The 17,696-nt window shown below is 42.2% G+C and overlaps 1 protein-coding gene across 1 annotated transcript in view; it reads right to left on the bottom strand.

Annotated features, from left to right (window-relative positions):
- LOC111146699 (NIPA like domain containing 2) overlaps positions 1 to 15,125 on the bottom strand; it is a 74,888-nt gene extending 59,763 nt beyond the window's left edge. Inside the window, exon 1 of the mRNA XM_022502367.1 lies at positions 15,018 to 15,125. Coding sequence (XP_022358075.1) covers positions 15,018 to 15,125 — 108 coding nt within the window. The remainder of the gene's footprint in view (positions 1 to 15,017) is intronic.
- Positions 15,126 to 17,696: the final 2,571 nt, after the last annotated feature.

The raw sequence follows: 17,696 nt of genomic DNA, 5'->3' as shown, positions 1-17,696 counted from the left end.
TTTCCTGTTTGGGGCTGTATAAATAAAGTTGCTATGAACACTGTGTACAAGTTCTGTATGAAAATAAGTTCATTTCTCTGGGATAAATGCCAAAAGTGTAACTGGTGGATCATGGGGTAAGTCTATTTTAAGTTTTGAAAAGAACTGCCAAACTATTTTCCAGAGTAACTGTCCCATTTTACAACCCCCAAAGCAATATATGAGTAATTCAGTTTCTCTATTAAATTTATCTTGCATTCTTGATATAACTTCTAATGTTAATCAATATTTCTAACCTCCTGAACATTATAAACATTTTGCTTTAACTACATTCTCTCCTCTCCTATCCTACAAGGTATTGATGGTATGTTAGTTCCACCTTGCTTTTATATCCTCAAATTAATCGTTATGATTGTGTCATACAATCAATACTTGCTTTATTCATCCATGTTTATCTCTTTGCTCGTCACTGCTCTTTTGAAAAAATAGCTTTATTGAGATACAATTCACATACCGTCATGATCACCCTTTAAAACTTAAATAGTAAACTTAATAGTTTTTAAAATGTTCAGAGTTATGCAACTGTCACCACTGATTTCAGAATATTTTCATCACCCCAAAAACAAACTCTATACCCATTAACAGTCACTTCCCATTCCCTCCTCTCCTCAGTCCCTAGCAACCACCAAACTACTTTCCATCTGTACGGATTTGCCTATTGTAGACAATTTATATAAGTTGACTCATAACAATATGTTATGTTAAGTTACTCATAACAATATGTGACCTTTTGTGTCCGGTTTTCTTCACTTAGCATGTTGTTTTCAAGGCTTACTATGTTGTAACATGTATTAACATGTATCAAGTATGTAGATTGTATCATCCCTTTGTACGGCTATGGAACATTCCATGATAAGGTATACCACATTTTATTTATGTATTTATCAGCTGGTGGACATTTGGGTTGTTCCTATTTTTTGGATATTATATTCTGACATCTTAATTTTTTTTCTGGGTTCAGTGTCCTTTCTGAAGAAACCTTTAGTAGCTCTTTCAATGAAATCCTTGAATTCTAGTTCTCAGTCATTCTCCAAATACCTTTATGTCACCTTTCCCCTTGAGCATGCAGGCTGACAGTTGCTTCATTCAGTGCTCTGACAATATTATTCCATCGTCTCCTGGTGCGGCTTGTTGTTAGAAGTAGGTTGTCGACCTAATTGTTGTTCCTTTGCAAATGGTCTGTCATTTTTCTCAGGATGCTCTTAAGATTTTCTTTGTCCTTGGTTTTCAGCAGTTTCACTACAGTTTTTCGGTGTGTGAACTACATTTTGCTTAGGACTCATGTTTCCTCAAGTTGAGGATTCATGTCTTTGACCAATTTGGTTAAGTTCTCAACTATTATCTCTTTGAATGTCCTCTCCCTTTTGTTCTATTCTCTCCACATAGAACTCCTGTTATTAGTAATGTTAGACCCTTAAATACTATCCTCCTTGTTTCCTATTAATATCATATTTCCAACTCTTTATCTCTTTATACTGAATTCCAGACAATTTCCTCTGACTTCCCTCTGACAGAAGACCTGTTCTAAATGAGCTTTTCTGACTTCCCTCCTCTGAATTGAGTCTTCATATACTTCTATGTCTACATATACTCTACAATATTGTGATGATTTTGTACAAGTTCATTTTCCCTCCAGACTACAAGCTCCTTGAGGGCAGAGCTGTGACTTACTTGTCAACTCATTTTTGTAACCCTAATCACTAGTATAGGACCTGACAGAATGAAGTTCCTTATTAAATGCTATTTGAACTGGTTATAAACTGTCTAGAAATAGTACATTTTGGCCTTTGGTCCTAGGAGGATCTCAAAGGAAATACTTTGTAATCAGCTGGAGTTTAAATATTCCAAGCTCTCAGTTTTTGTGAGAATGCAAGCTTGTCCCAGAAATCAGATTTCGACAATGAAGAGTTTCCACTAGCGTGCAATAAAAAGGTGCTTGTTAACGTTTAAAATCTAGTTAATTCGTATCATACAAACAACAAGTAATATATAGTATTGAAGCAGGTGTCAGAAACAGTTTCCTGATAAACTCAGCATATCTTATTCTCATTTTTCTTAAACTTTCCCTAATTATTCAAGGTTAATTGCGTACTCATTAAATTCATTTCACACATGACTGTAAATAGTAGTAACACAGTAAATCCTCATTAATACCCCTAATTGAAGGGGAGGGATACTTCAAATTTGCAATGTTTTTAAAAGATGGTTTAATTACCTTCAAGAATGTACAGTAACTTGAAGTAACCAGTATTAAACGCTGTTTCCAGTTAGAGGCTCTGGTAAATGTACTTTAATGACTACAAAAATCCTCATCTGTAGTCAGGAGTATCATTTGCATACAGTGAGAAGACCTTTATAAACTGCCATTTAAATTAATGATGTCTCATTTACATCATTACTTTACTCAGAGTGTTTTCTGTTTTCTAGCATTTTAGAATTAGTGGGAGTTTAGATCTCCTCTCCTTCCCCCACTCCCTCTCTCCCCTTGCTGATTTGGATACTCAGGAAAGAATAGAAGGCCGGAGAAGGAGAGGGACTTGTGCAAATTCACATAGCTAGAAGCAGGCAAATTTTGGCCCCAAGGCACCCCATTCATGTCTGAATCACTATGTCTTCGTGGACAGCAATCAGTAACCTTCTGGCTAGTCATTGTCAATTTACTACAATTTTAAAATCGCAAAATCTGTTTCTTTTTCTCAGCGCAAGTCAAATAAAGCAAAGATAATAATCAAAAGGAAAGGTTTCTCCACTGCTCAATAATGCAGTTAGAAGTACAGGCCGGACACACAGAAAGATGCCCTTAATTTGTTCAGTGCTCTCTCTTGTCACCACTGTAGCTTAATTCCTGACTTTTCCAGGATGTCTTGGCAAACAGATGGTGGGAGCCAGAGCAAGCAATTTATCTGGAATGAGATTCAAAATATCAGCACTGATAAGTATCAAGGATGTTTTTGTTTTATTTGGAATAACAATCTTCTATCCTACTTTTTGTGCCAGAGTGTTCTTTAGATATTTTGCATAAAGTTATTGACCTATAATCCATGGGTGGGGTGGTTTGGCCAGATGGAGGTGGGGTATAACACGGGTATGTGGAATTGCGAATAGTCTGTCCTGTTTCTGACTTTGAACTCAAACATATTCCTGGCTCTGCCTTCAGAACATAAATTCTACCCCAATAGAGCTAGTGTGTGGTTCAAAAGAACCATAGATTCAGAGCTAGTTTGGAATGCTGTAATTGTCGTACTCACCTTGCAACTGGAATAATGCTATGTCTCCTGTTCCAGGCAGTAAAATAGGCCTGAGCACGCAAGTGACAGATTTAGTTTTTAGTCCTGGAAATACCACAGGTTGAGTGATTTAGGTCAACTAGTCCCTGCGGGAATGACCCTAAGAACCTCAATCTGTAAGGAGATGGCATGTCTGAGAAATGGGTGTTCAGTTCACCCCATGTCACGGGAAACTCTTAGGAATGAGCTGGGATCGTTCTGCATTTGCATCTTGTAAACTGGTAGACAATTCCCTCACCTCCAGAATAGTCAGGAAGGGACAGGAGGACATCCAAATTCTTGGTAATACTTTGTAATACTAAATACTAAATACTAGGCGTGAAGACTCATAGTGTATACAACTCACTTTGAAATGGTATATTACAGTACAAGGTGAAAAAAAAAATACACAGAGAGAGAAAGAACAAACAAATGTTTCCCAGTGTTAACAACTGGTGAATCTGCAGCTGAAGGACACGTGGTATTTACTGCTCTACTCTTCCTCCCTTTCTGCAAGTTGGAAAATTTTCAAACTAAAAAGTTAAAAAAAAACTGCATTACAGACTCAATGACGTTAAAGGGAGTATGGATTCATTTAAAAAGAGTTAAAAGAGGAGATGATAATAAGAAAAGCAAGAAATATAGAGCAAGCCGGCCAAACCAAGGAACGATCTTAAACGGGGGGAAAATAAAACAATTGCACGATTGAAAACCACATGCAGATACTGCTTGGGAGAAACACACAATGTGGAGGAAAAGGACAGGAAATGCAAGGGGTCGGAGAGAAAATGGTAAGTACGGCAGAGACGACTCGAGGATGCTCACAACAGAGGTATTCATTCGGTCATGCATCCATTTGGGGTTTATTCGGCAAACGGCCAAATATTGGGTTCTATGTCAGGACCTGAGGATGCAAAGGATCCTTGAGGAGCTCAGAAGAAGAAAAAGCACCTGATAACAGACTACTACCTGTTAAATATGTCATAGAGGTAGATGCTCTACAGAACCCATGGGAATGGAAGGGGCAGAGTGCGAATCTACCTAGCTTGGAGAGTATATTAGCCACAGGCATGGCTGTGATGACAAATTACCACAAACCTGGTGCCTTAAAATAACAGAAATGTATTCTTTCACGGTTCGGGAAGCAAGAAACCCAGAATCAATTTCGCTGGGCTGAAATCAAGATGGCAGAGCTACGTTCCCTCTGAAGGCTCTAGAGGAGAATTTGTTTCTTGCCTTTCCCATTTTCTGGTGGCTACTGGCCTATCGTTGGTTTATGGTTCTATCACTAATCTCTATCTCTATGGCCACATCACCGTCTTTTTTTTTTTTTTTGTATGAAATCTCCCTGTTTCCCTCTTATATTAAAGTGGCATTTACCGTCTATCCAGATAATCCAGGATAGTCTTCCGATCTCAAGATCTTTAACTTAATCCAATCTGCAGTCAACAGGGTGCCTGAAGGGCCTTCCAGTAGAAGATGCCAGGAGAGCTGGACCGGAGAGGCAAGCAGGAGCCGTTATCTGCCATGAATCTATAAGAGGCACAAAAGACTCCAAACTAGAGGACAGATCCAGATTTGACTTGGAAGAAGATTCCTCCTGGCTACAGTGTGAGGATGGACTGGCATGGAGCAAGACCAAAGAACAGGAAAACCACTTAGGAGACAACGTCAGGAGTTCAGAGAAGTAGGGGCAATGGGAGAGTTAATTACAACAGGGCCATGGAGAATCAATATTCATATTCATCATGGTTAAACATTGGAGACAACCTGAAACATGGAATGCTTTTTGGATTACTGAATGGGTTGGCTATTCTTACCACTAATTTCCTTTGCCCTTGCAGATAATTGAGTTGTCTGCAATACTAACCCAAACTGAGTTAAAACCATAATACCATATGTGAAAAAAAAAAAAAAGAAAGAAAGAAGGAAAGAAAATGTTCAGATACAGATTTTTTTTTTATTTTAGATTTTATTTATTTGACAGAGAGAAATCACAAGTAGGCAGAGAGGCAGGCAGAGAGAGAGGAGGGAGCAGGCTCCCCGCGGAGCAGAGAGCCCGATGCGGGGCTCGATCCCAGGACCCTGAGATCATGACCTGAGCCGAAGGCAGAGGCTTTAACCCACTGAGCCACCCAGGCGCCCCCAGATACAGATTTTTAATTCGTTATCTTGGTTGTTGTATGCTATAAGGTTATTACCTTTCCAGCCTGAGAAAATCTCATGGCACTGGATTCAAATCGGGTGATTTAAAGCCACAGAATAGATCTGGGTTACATAACACAGTCTATCGTTGCTATTCTTACAAGTGGTTCCATGCCAATTTGTAATCAACCTTAAAACCTAGGCAGAAAAAGCCCAACATATTGCCTTCCCATACAATTAAGAACTATTACATCTTGTCTTTTGCTTGGGAACACACTGACTTACATAATTGTACATTCATTATTTTTATAAACTCCATTAAGGATAAACCTTTTGCCTTTGAGAAATTTAAGTTTCAGTAGAAAAAAATTATGGGAAAAGTAATATATTTAACAACACATCCTTTGGGGACTTTTAACACTTTGTTAAAAGGAGAGCAACAATTGTCAAGAAAGGTGAGATACTGGTTCAGGAAGTCTTAAAATTTGGTTCTATTATAAAACAAATCAACCCCCTAGAAGGTTGTGAGGGGAATTTTGAAACAAGGGCAGACATGCTAAACACAAAGAATGCTATTTTTCTATCCAGATAGATCTAAGGTCCCATAACTTTCAAATTTTGCAAGAGCATATTCATAATAATTTAAAAACTCTGTAATCCCTTGTTTTTGAAGAAGCAAAACTGTGGGGCTAGCCCAGGCTGAAAGAGGCTTTCTACCCGAAAGCTGGGAACCTGAGAATTCTTGTAGTTGTTAAATCCTTCCCTCACACCTGCCTGGGTTTCTGGAGTATCTGTCCTTCTGAGAGCGATGCCTGCCTTGAGCTCTCCATCCCCCCTGGACACTGAACTCTATGGTCTATGTCAGGTATCAGCCAATGGGTGAGTTTCTGCCTCAGTAGGAGAGAGAGATAATGACATTGCTGCTCTCTGACAGACTTCTGCCAAGACGCCTGTGGCCCTTGCCACCCATTAGACCAGATCTTTCTGACAGCAAAGCAGGAATCAAGTTCAAGTTTTCTACACCGTTTAGGCATTGTGACTTGCACTCTCCATCGCCTCCAAAGGGCCACTCCTCGTAGCCCAAATAATTTCCCCTATCCGCAAGCTCCTCCTTCCCGGCCAATGATGGTGACGGTGATTTGGGTGTGCAAATGTTGTTCCAAAGATTAATAAAACACTACATGTAACTCATGATTATTCTCAACGTTATGGCTGCAGCAGCTGCTTATAACACGAGGTCTGCTTGTACCTTGCCCACAAAGAACCACTCGTTTCTCCACTGCTGTGACTCAGCCAGCCACATCCAAAGGTGCATTTTAGTTTCCTCTTCTGCTTTGGCGTTCTTATTTACCATTACACACCTGGGCTTTGTTAGTCTGGAAGCTTAATGGAAATAGTCTATCAGATAGTATAGGCGAGGGCAGCTTCATGCCAGTCCTCCAAATATTGTTTATCAAGTAATTATAAAGAATTCTCTCTCTCCCTGTCCCTCTCTCTTTCATACACACACACACACACACACACACACACACACACACACACACACACAAATGTATGTCACATATATATAGCTACATTTTGAGGACATAGTCCATGTTTTCTGATTTCTGTGATATCATTGTCTAACTCTATCTGTTAAGAACAGCTCTCTGCTTGTGATTCTTATTGTCTGAAATGCTGATTGCATTTTAAGTCTTCATTTGTTGATCTGCTGATCGAGCTTAACATGGGCTGTGACAGCAGGGGACACAGTGCAGCTATGTCCCTAACATCCCTGGAACAATCAGAGATTTGCAAGCCCAGAGGCTGAAGAAGAAATAAAGACCCCCCCCCCCCCGCCACAACACCAGAATCCACAGGATTCACCTTAAACTTGAATAAACTATTGGAAATGCTAACACGGCTTCTAGGATCCCATATAGCATTGCACTCATACATGATACCTTTTCCATCTAAATCCACTAAACTTTTAGGAGTTTCCAAGTTACTGAAGAGGTGATTATTGATGATAAAGAAATTTCTAAGCAAGTATAGGCAAGATAGAGATAAAGCAAGGGATACTACCTTTGCCAGATGACTCCCTTTGACTTTTCCATTGGTAGGAAAGACAGGAACTCTTTGAAGATCGCTTGTTGGTTTTTATTTTTCAGGTTATTTATTTATTTATTTATTTATTTATTTATTTATTTTTTGGGGCAATATCTTAGGGGGTAAATCTAGAATTTAGAAATAAGTCACCACTTACTTGACATGATGCTAATAAAAATATTTCAGAAGTTGATCCTATAATCTGAGCTTTTAAGGAGATCATCCTGTTTAGGTCTCACCCACAAAGGCAGGCAGGCTAAATAGTGGGCAGCTTCTCAGGGCTGCCCATGTGAGGCAGGAGACAAAAAGGGAAGGTCCTACATGAGCTGAGAAGGGTGTTAGTTTGAGAGTTGCCCAAGTCGACAATAATCCATAGGAGGACATTGTTGTTAGGACCACACGGTATGCCCTTCTCTTAGTTACAGGACCCCTCTTTTGGCAAGCCCTTCCTAAAGGTGCCCATGTTCTTTGGGGAGGCCAAACCCAGTAACTCTGGCCTTCGTGACTGGTATGGGAAAGGCCACGGACCTAACCTTGTCCAGTCAGGCTAATGCCCATTTATTTTCATTGGTGGAGAAAGTCAAGCTTCCTCTCCTGGAAGTGGAAGGAAGAACGTGGGCTAGTGGGGTGAGTCTCTAAAAGTGGAAACAACAAATTCTAAGGAACAAAAGGTGAAGAGGACAGTGAGGTACTGGGCCTGCACCATGTCGTCAGAACCTCTGGGTCAGGCCTTGGTTGAACCCGGCTTTCTCCTGGACTCTCATGTTAAGCTGATTAATTTCCTTCATTGTGTAAGCCAGTTAGTGTCAGGTTTCCTGTGACCTGCACACTAATGCCTCTTAATTACAAAGCATTCTTGGTTAGGGAAACCAAGTTAAGCTGGAAGACAGACAGACTCCTATAGCAAACTTAGTTTGGCCAGCGGTCCAAATTACTGCAAGAAGAAGCCAGTCGGAGAGGTATGAAGAAGGAGGGGTGGGGGACTTTGGAAACCAGGGCTGAGGCCACAGGCAGGCAGACCTTGGGAGGACACGTCAAGGCCAGGATCTCTGAAGGAGTGCGGCCAGGACAAACACAATCTTTGATGAGGTGTGGCACTCAGGACTAAGCATATGTTAGCTTGTATTTACATAAGGAGACAGTTCACACCTCTTGATAGGTGCCAAAGATGACAGGAGGCCACTGGAAGAATGACCAAGGGCGGGGCAAGTGACAAGAAAAGGCATATGTTGGGACGCCTGGGTGGCTCAGTTGGTTAAGCAGCTGCCTTCGGCTCAGGTCATGATCCTAGCGTCCTGGGATCGAGTCCCACATCGGGCTCCTTGCTCGGCAGGGAGCCTGCTTCTCCCTCTGCCTCTGCCTGCCTTCTGTCTGCCTGTGCTCGCTCTCTCTCCCTCTCTGACAAATAAATAATAAAATCTTAAAAAAAAAAAAAAAAAAAAAAAAAGAAAAGGCATATGTTAAGAACTGTGTGAGGGGAAGTGGAATGTTATCCGTCAGCAGCCAGGCCATCAGGGCTTTCTGGAGAACCAGGAAGGACTGGGAGATGAGCTCTGACTTTACGGAAAAATATAAGTCTATCTGGAACATAGTGGAAACATAGTAGGAGATGAGTTATAAAGAGGTGTAAATGGAATAGAGTGATACTGGACCTTCAGGAAAAAACCAAATAAACAAACAGGCAAACCCAAGCTAAAATAAAATGCCATTGCAATCTCAAAATTAACAGCATCTGAGCCCTCCCAGGCTGGGAGTGCTGGTCTTGCTGGTTAAGTTACAATCAGTGTCTGTAATATGATCACACTACTGCTACCTAAGCCTTCTGTCATGGTTCCCAGTGCCACACACCCATCTCCCCCGCCCAGTAGTCTGGGAAGTGGCAGAAGACAGAGGAAGAATCCCTCCCTTAGTACTACAAAATAACAAGTGTTCCAATTAGGAAAGTACTGCAGTTAAGAAGTGCTCTGGAATGTGAATGTGTTTGCAGAGTGACGGGGAGGGAAACACCAAAGGGAGTGAGGAAGGTGCTAGATACAGAGAAATCACAGCTTTAGGTTAAAAAAAGAAAGGTTACATCAAACATCTGACATGATTCCTCTTATTTCCATTTGCAATGAGCTAAGTCCAATAATTACTAATTATCAGAAATATTATTTTATGACATTTCCTATAAAATAGGTTGACTGTAATATTACTAGTAATAATAGCTAGTATTTATTCGAGTACTTTCTTTGTGTCTAGCACTTTGCTAACTTTCAGACATACGTCACATTATTCTATTCCTACATCAACTCTGCAAGGTATGTATGTATTATTATTATTACCATGTCAATAGAGACAGCCAAGATTTGGAGAAATTAAGAAACTTGTCAATACCTCTGGTAAAAAGGCTGAGTTTTAAAACTGCACTATACAAAAACAGAAAGGAGGGCTTTGGGGAAACACCATCCTTTCCATGGTAAAACTCTCAAATGCCAACTTGAACAGTCATCATCATTTTTAAAAGAAATTGTTTAAGTAATTCTCAATTGCTTGTTTAAGCAGACTTCCCACAAGGTGAATATGGTATACACCATTATCTACCTGGGTAAAACATGCAAGTTGAACAGTTATTGCAATGCTAATAATATTTATAAAATGTAAAAAAAAATTATAGAAAATAGATATAAACTGCAAAGAGAAGGATACAGATCAATAAATCACTAAAATGAATTATTATAAGGCAAACACCCTTATAACACCATCCAGATCAAGACACTAAAAGAAATGAAGCACCCACCCAAAGCCCTCCCTTCACCCCATCTCATCACACCAGCTCCATTCCCACAAGAAACCACTGGCTCAACTTTATTGCAATCATTTTCTTGCCTTCCCTTATAGTTTCATCACCCAAATGGGCATCCTTCAACACTATAGTTGAAGGTGTTTTTTTTTTTTTAATCTATAGGTTTTTTAGGTCTCTTAATTTACAACTTCTCCATTCTCTCCCTTTTCTTTCTTGTGAAAATGATTTCTAAAGAAATGGAGCCATTTCAACCTGTAAAATGGCAAAGTTTCCCATGGCCTGAATTTTGTGGATTGCATCAATACAAATATTATAACTAGTTAGTATAAATCAAGCCATAAGGAGGAGATCAGGTAGAATGACATGCAAACATCTTGTCTGCCAAATTCACAGCAGCAGTAAGACTCTTTGCCTCTAACAAAAACTGTGGGATGATGATGATGATGATGATTTATTTTGTTTTTAGAAAAGCTTTGATATAGTTGTTTTGAGGTAATCTGTTTCTTCCTTCCTCTTGCTGCCCCATACATACATCTTGTAGAAAATCTGGTAACAGGAAAATGCCATGTTGGATATATAAGGAAGGCAAAAAAAAAAAAAAAAAAAAAAAATCAATAAGCATAAATGAAACAAAAAAGGGATTTTTTTTCCTTGGGAAGGAAATGGAAAGGACCAGCAATCTACCCAGCACTTTAGTTATCTGTAAATTTTGGCACTTTTCTTTCTTCAAGAGACAGAGATGCAGCTACCAGCAGAAAAGAAATAGATAGTAGCATAGCAAAGCAAAATCAATAAACGGGCGATATAAAACTCAATACGATTTTCTTTAGTGCAATGAAATAAGATACACTCATTCCTTTCTCTCACCACCACATTCTTTCAAGCCATAGTTTCTAAGCAATGGCCTAGGAAAAGGAGAGCTGTGTAGTTACTCTTACTTGCTATTTGATCTTGGGGCAAGTTATTTAGGGTTTCCTTACATGAACAGTGAGGCTGATACGTACCTTACAAGAGGTGTTGTTGGGGGCTCCACTGAGATAATAGCTACAAAGTGTTACATAAATAGTTACAAAGTGTTATTTACATAGTAAATGTATAACAAATGTGGTCTCTTGACTTTGCCTCTTCCTGGCCAAGTTTGTATCAATGTTCTTCTAAATACATTGACTTTAAACACTCAAACCATTGAAAATCAAAAGTTCAAATAAGGGAGATAAAAAATTCTAAATTTTCATTTCACCCTATGCAGAATAAACCATTTTGACAATGTCCTTGTGAATTCAGATACTTAGCAATATCCTTAAATTTTAAGAACCAGGGACAAAACCCCTTCTTCACAATATTTCCCACGTTCATCCTATCCTGTCCATTCTCTCTACAGTCTTGGTTTGGCACTATTTAATCAATCAGATAGCAAAAGGCAGACCCGAGATCCTTTATTCCAACCCTGTTTTCCTGGAGAGAAAACTGAAGCCCAAGCACACACTAATTCACAGCAGAGACTAGACTACAGCTCCTAACACTGGTTGCAAATTAAGTGCCTACAGAGACTAGTAGGTTAGAGATGAGAGTAAAGGGAGGGGCTTAGGTGGGGAGCACAGCTGTTCTAAACTGAACTTCAGCAGTTACCAGTGGGCGAGAGAGCCAAGTGCTCCTAGAACTTTTAACATTTAAAGACATCACTGGTACTTGAAACTTTATATATGATCTACTTGCTTTTAAATGCTGGCAATGTATTACACAGTTTTTTAAGCCTCTCTGCAGTTCAAACAGGACACATCTGTGGGCCGGATTTAGCCAATTAGAGGCCTCTGAATCAGCTTTGCTAACCCTAAGTTAAATTTCTTTTATTTAATTTGATTTGATTCTCACATTGCTTGCCAAAAACAACAAAACAAAACAAAACAAAACAAAAAAACAAAAAACAAAAAGGGCTCACTGTTGCCTACAAGATAAAAGTCCAAACTTCTTAACCAGTCCTTCAAGGCAATCCATGAATACACTTAAGACCCCAAATTATATTTCCACTTTACAGTCTCCATTCTCCACTGCAACCAGAATGGCCCAATTTCCACATTAGATACAAAAATAGTCAGAAAGTCACCTCCAGGCCACATGGGTTATCCTTGGTCTCCAGACGTTCCTCCACCTGTGCACTCCCAGAGTGAAACTCTGTCCACCCATAAGCGCCCAGCTCAAACACCACCTTTCCACAAAACATCCTTGATGGCCCCTGTGCAAAGCCACCTCGCTCCAAATTTCCACAGGACTTTATATCACTCAGATGATACTTAAAACATACTACCTTGTTTTGAAGGTATCAGCATAGCTCATTTACCCAACCACCTAATAACACTCCTGGAAAAAAGAGTGAATATATACACGTTTCACACTAGGCAGGGGGCTTGATAACCATCTCAGAAATGTTACCCTTTTATACTGAAAACTTGTGGATCAAACATGAAGAAAATATGCTGGCAGAACTCCTCTGTACCTGTGCTTCCATAGACAAACGCTTGAGTAACAAAAAAGGGTCAAAGGCCTCACTTCTCTGGCTTCCCAAAACATTTTTCCCACTTTCTATCTGCTTCAGGATTTCTTCCTATAGAAGCACTCACACCTTTGCCTTGGACAATGTTGATTCTAAGAGACCACTGTTAAATATCCAGCTGTTATGTGAGAGGATTGGTCTTTCTCTAGGAGTAAGGCTAATTTATCAGTTTGATGGTTTCACGTGGAAAGATCCAGAGAGCTGGGTTCCGGGTGAATACACACTGTCATCAAGTAGTTCAGTTGTGATAAAACTGATTAAACCATGACTACCCAGCATCCCAGGCTAATTTTGAGTGTGAGAGTCCTAAACTGATACCTCAAACTTTGTTTTTCTGGAGCTGCTCCCATTTTCAGTCATCTACATTTGGCAGGAAAAAAAAAAAAAATTAGGGTCCATTTTATTTTTGCTGGCCTGGCCCGTACTAGAGGCAGGCAATACAATGTTTGCTGAGTGAATTTAAAAAAATCAATTTTCACACTCTTCTAAGTCTTATAAGATGGCCTAAATTTGCAGAATAATGGGAAAAGTTGATACAATCTCATCTCAAACTAGCTATAGTTTATATGTCCGCTGAGTAATTTCAATTAGCATATCCTGGACACACACTTTTAAACCTGTACAAATATATACTGTCAAAGGCAAGTTAGGCCTTGCAAATGTCAAATTAGGTCCCCACATTTATGTCACGTGGTAATCTGTTTTGATGTTAAGAGAGCCAAGACAATCTTGAATTCCAGGAAATAGCAAGGAAAACTGACTACAGGAGTTTCAACTATGAGAACAATGTTTTCTCCTGTTTCAGATGATGCCATTGTAAGTCACAACTACTAAGCCTCTAATTTCTTTACCAAAAGAAAAAAGGTTCATTCTTAAACCTTTCCTGGGAGTGCTTCTAGCATAAGCACATTAGAGCATGTTTATAATATATACTAGCATAAACATAATTTAACAGACTCAAAGAGCTTTCCATAAGAAGCAATTCTTTTCTTCGTAAATCCTGTCAAGGAAGACGTGGACTAGATTACACACAGCCACCAACAGGCTCTGAGTCCCCTCATTTTTCCTACATTAGTGCGTTTTATGGCAAAACAAACTTAAAGCAATACCCTCTCCTTTGTTGAAAACGAATAAGGTGGACACACGCTTATTTTGTCTTTATATAAATAATTTTGTGTTAAATTTCTGAAAACAAAATTTTGATGTTTTAGAAATTAGCACTCAAAACACTTCAAGTGATCTTAGAGGAATTCTAGACCTTTGATTATTGGTTAAAGACGACTTAGCTCAACAGTAACAAATATTTTATGATTACTTTGTTGTGAACCAAAAGGCCCACGGATTTATTAAAGAGCAAGAAAAAAGTAACACACTTATGCACCCAGGAGGAAGCTCGGGGTCCACTCCATGCAGATCGCTAGCCCCCATTTAAAAGAATATACAGGCGGCTAGAGGAAGGGCTCGCCAGGGTCGTTTTTCTGATCTTCAACCAAGACAAAAATAAATGGGCAGCTCCGCTCCCCTTTGATCTCCTTCGGTGTATCTTTCCAGCATAAACTGGCAATGTTTAGGCTGACGATGTTTCCTCCAGAGGACCCGTGAAACAGAAGGAGAGAGTCATGCAGTTGCAGCCCCAAGAATACGGGTGTTCTTTGCACGGAAATGGAAGCGCCCTGCTGAGCCAGCGGGGACACACGCGCGCGCAGAGCATCTGCGGGGCGCGGAGGTGACATTTGCGAGCCCTTAACAAGTTCCCTGCTTCAGAGAACGGGGTGTCACTTATTTTCACTGTAAAACGGTCGGGATGGAGGGGGACTGAATAGGGGTGGAGTGGAGTCACCCCACACTCCGAGAATCCTTCGGGGAGAAGGCGGATTCAGGCCGGAGAGGCGGGATCGTGCGGGACCCAGAGGCCCAGGAATGACCCCGCAGAGGTCGGAGGCGCCCCACTCCCAGGGGCGGATGCCGGGGAGAGTTAGGCCGGCGGAGGGGGCCCCGCGCTGTCGCACATGAGGGGCAGTTCAGTGAACGTGTGGAAACATCACGTCAGCTCTGAGAGCCGGCCGGCGGGCGGCCGAGGAGCAGGAGGCGCCGCGGCCCCGCCCGTGTCCCCAGCGGGCGACGGGGGCGACCGGCCCCTTACCTGGTTCCTGCGGTACCACGCGCCCGACAGGGAGCCATTGGCGGCGCCCAGCGCCCAGTAGGTGAAGTTCCGGGACAGCTCGTCCACCGCAGACGAGGCGGCGGCCATTGGGGCTCGCTCCCGGCGCGCGGGCTCAGGCTCCGGCTGCCTCCCGGCCCCTCCGCTCCGCCCGGCGCCGCGGAGGAGGCGCGCCCTGCCGAGGCCACTTCCTGCTCCGCGGGCCGGCGGGATCGCGGCGGGCACCTGGCTCCCGCCCCCGCGCGGCCGCAGGTGCGGCTCCCGCCCGCCCGCACGCCCCGCCCACACCGCCCACCCCGGCCTCCCCGGCGCTACCCCGCTCCTCCCGCGCCAGCGACCCGCGGGGACCCCCGCCGTCTGCGGCCTCCCGGGGCGTCCCGGTTCGCGGCGCATCCTCGGGGCCGCGGGGCCTGGGCGCTCGGCGTCCTCGCCGGCCAGACCGGATCCCCGTGCGCGCTGGTGGCCGCACCTGCTGGGGCGAGGGGGCGGTGCCTCCAAAGGCGCTTGCAGGCCCCCGAGCGCTCGGTCGGTACGCACTGAAGGGAATGGGAGAGAACCCCCTCTGTCTAACCCAGAGCAGCCCCCTTCACCCCGTCTGGATCTGGCAGTTCCAGCTCTCCATCACGCTTTCGGTGTGTCTCACTTGAATTTGCGAAGTTGTTTGAGTGTTTCCGAAAATATTGTAAGCAACTCCAGAACAAAGGTGGATCTACTAAATCTCAGTGTCAACGACTGATAGATCCTTAGTAAAACATTCCCGCAAGGAAGGAACGAATCTCCTGGTGGTAGCTGGAGGACCCCAATGGCTCCTTCAGAAACGGGGTTTCCTTCATGTGGAACCAGAGGAATTGCTGAAACGTTGCCAACTACTGGATATCAGATTTTGGAACGGGATATAATTGTTAATGGCCTTAGAGAACTCTAGATGTTTTGTTTTTGTCTATATTCAAATTCTACTGTTACTACACAGATGGCTTGTAAGGTATCACCGACCTTGAGAATCCTGTGATTCTATATTGTTGTCTGAAGCCCCGGAACTTGCAATTCTTCTGTTTACACAATGCCGAGATTCTCCTTACATAATGTATTTTGACTGTCAGGACTTTATTACAGAGAGACCTTCACCAAAAGAGAATTGCTGCCTAGTGAAAAACTGGGAGAAAGGTTTCAGTGTTTACTGGGGGAAGCGTGCGAATGCGAGAAGACAATGAGAAAAATATCATTTTAAGTAGAGAAATGATAAGACATGCCATCTGGGAAGCTGTGTAGTTTCTTGCTTGAGCACCCAAAATGCATAATGAACAGTTAATATGGTAGCTAATTATTCGCAATTTTAAAAGGCTCATTTATTTCAAATAAATATCTGAAGGAAAGTGCCTTTTTTAATATCGTCTAATAATATCACATTAACTTGTGTTGGTGACTTTGTTAATGCTTCCTTCAGCTGAGCGGCTTTAGGGTACCAGTAACAGAATATCCTAGTAAAAGTGGCTTAGACAACAAGCATCTATTATCTCCGGAGGGAATTTTGTTCTGTGTGGCTCAATGATGTCATTACTTCCATCTTTCTGCTCTACCATGCCTGATGTATCAGGCTTTTCCCTTTTCATGGTGGCAGCTCCAGGCATTACATGCAAACAGGACCACATCTGGGAGGGGGGAGGGAGTGAGGCATTTCTTCTTCTTCTTTTTAAAAAGATTTTATTTATTTATTTGACAGAGAGAGCACAAGCGGGGGAATAACCAGAGGGAGAGGGAGAAGTGGGCTCCCTACTCAGTGGGAGGGACCCTGGGATCATGACCCGAGTCCAAAGGCAGATGCTTAACAGACTGAGCCACCCAGGTGCCCAAGCGGGATTTCTTCTTATGCATCTTTTGATTGGAGGAAAACCTTTTGCAGACTCCCCCAGCAGACTCCCCTTCAGGTCCCACTAGCCAGGACTGGGTCACACGCTCATCCATGCTCTACATGCAAGGGAAGCAGGGAAAGTGACTCTTAGGCATTTCCAGCCTTCAGAGTGGGAGGAGAGCTCTACCAGCAAAGAAGAAACCAGGATGGGGTGGGAGGGTACTATCAGCAGAGCCTGGCACCACCACTCCTTAGTCTATTCTATCAGCCAGATTGTAACTAGTCATATGGTCTCTAATAAGCAAGATAATAAGTGGATCATGTCACCTTCCTGTTTCAAACACTACCAAACCTCCCCACGGACACAATAAAGTTCATACTTTTTAAGCTTGGCATATGAGATATTTTATGATCTGGCCCCCATACTCTGCTAAGCTCAAATCACTCTCATTTTATCTCTTAATTAAAAAGACCATTTTCTGTTTCTTTGCATTTGTTTAAAACCCTCTAATTTTGAACGAAGACAACACGTGGTACAGAAGAAGTATGATGTGTAGCCTGTGACATGCTGTTCTCCAGATTCCAAGATGCCACCGCAGTCCCTGTGGCTGTCCTCGTGCGTGGGGGTGGCTAGAACAAAGAATTCGTGACCAGTGTTCCTTTCCACACAGTTCACAAGGAGGCGGCAGGAATGCTTCGTGAGCTGTTTTGGTCCCAGCAGTGTAGGAGTTGCTGGAGGCTGTTCAGGGCTTTATGACGGCCTCTGCCTCTTGTGGGGTTTCTTCAGGGGATATCCTGTTCACTTTACAGGA

This window comes from Enhydra lutris, unplaced genomic scaffold (genome assembly GCF_002288905.1).
Source record: "Enhydra lutris kenyoni isolate GAN:26980312 unplaced genomic scaffold, ASM228890v2 scaffoldscaffold14, whole genome shotgun sequence".
In the NCBI taxonomy this organism is placed as follows: domain Eukaryota; kingdom Metazoa; phylum Chordata; class Mammalia; order Carnivora; family Mustelidae; genus Enhydra; species Enhydra lutris.
The sequence above is the reverse complement of the archived record's forward strand: the minus strand, read 5'-3'. Positions and strand labels throughout refer to the sequence as shown.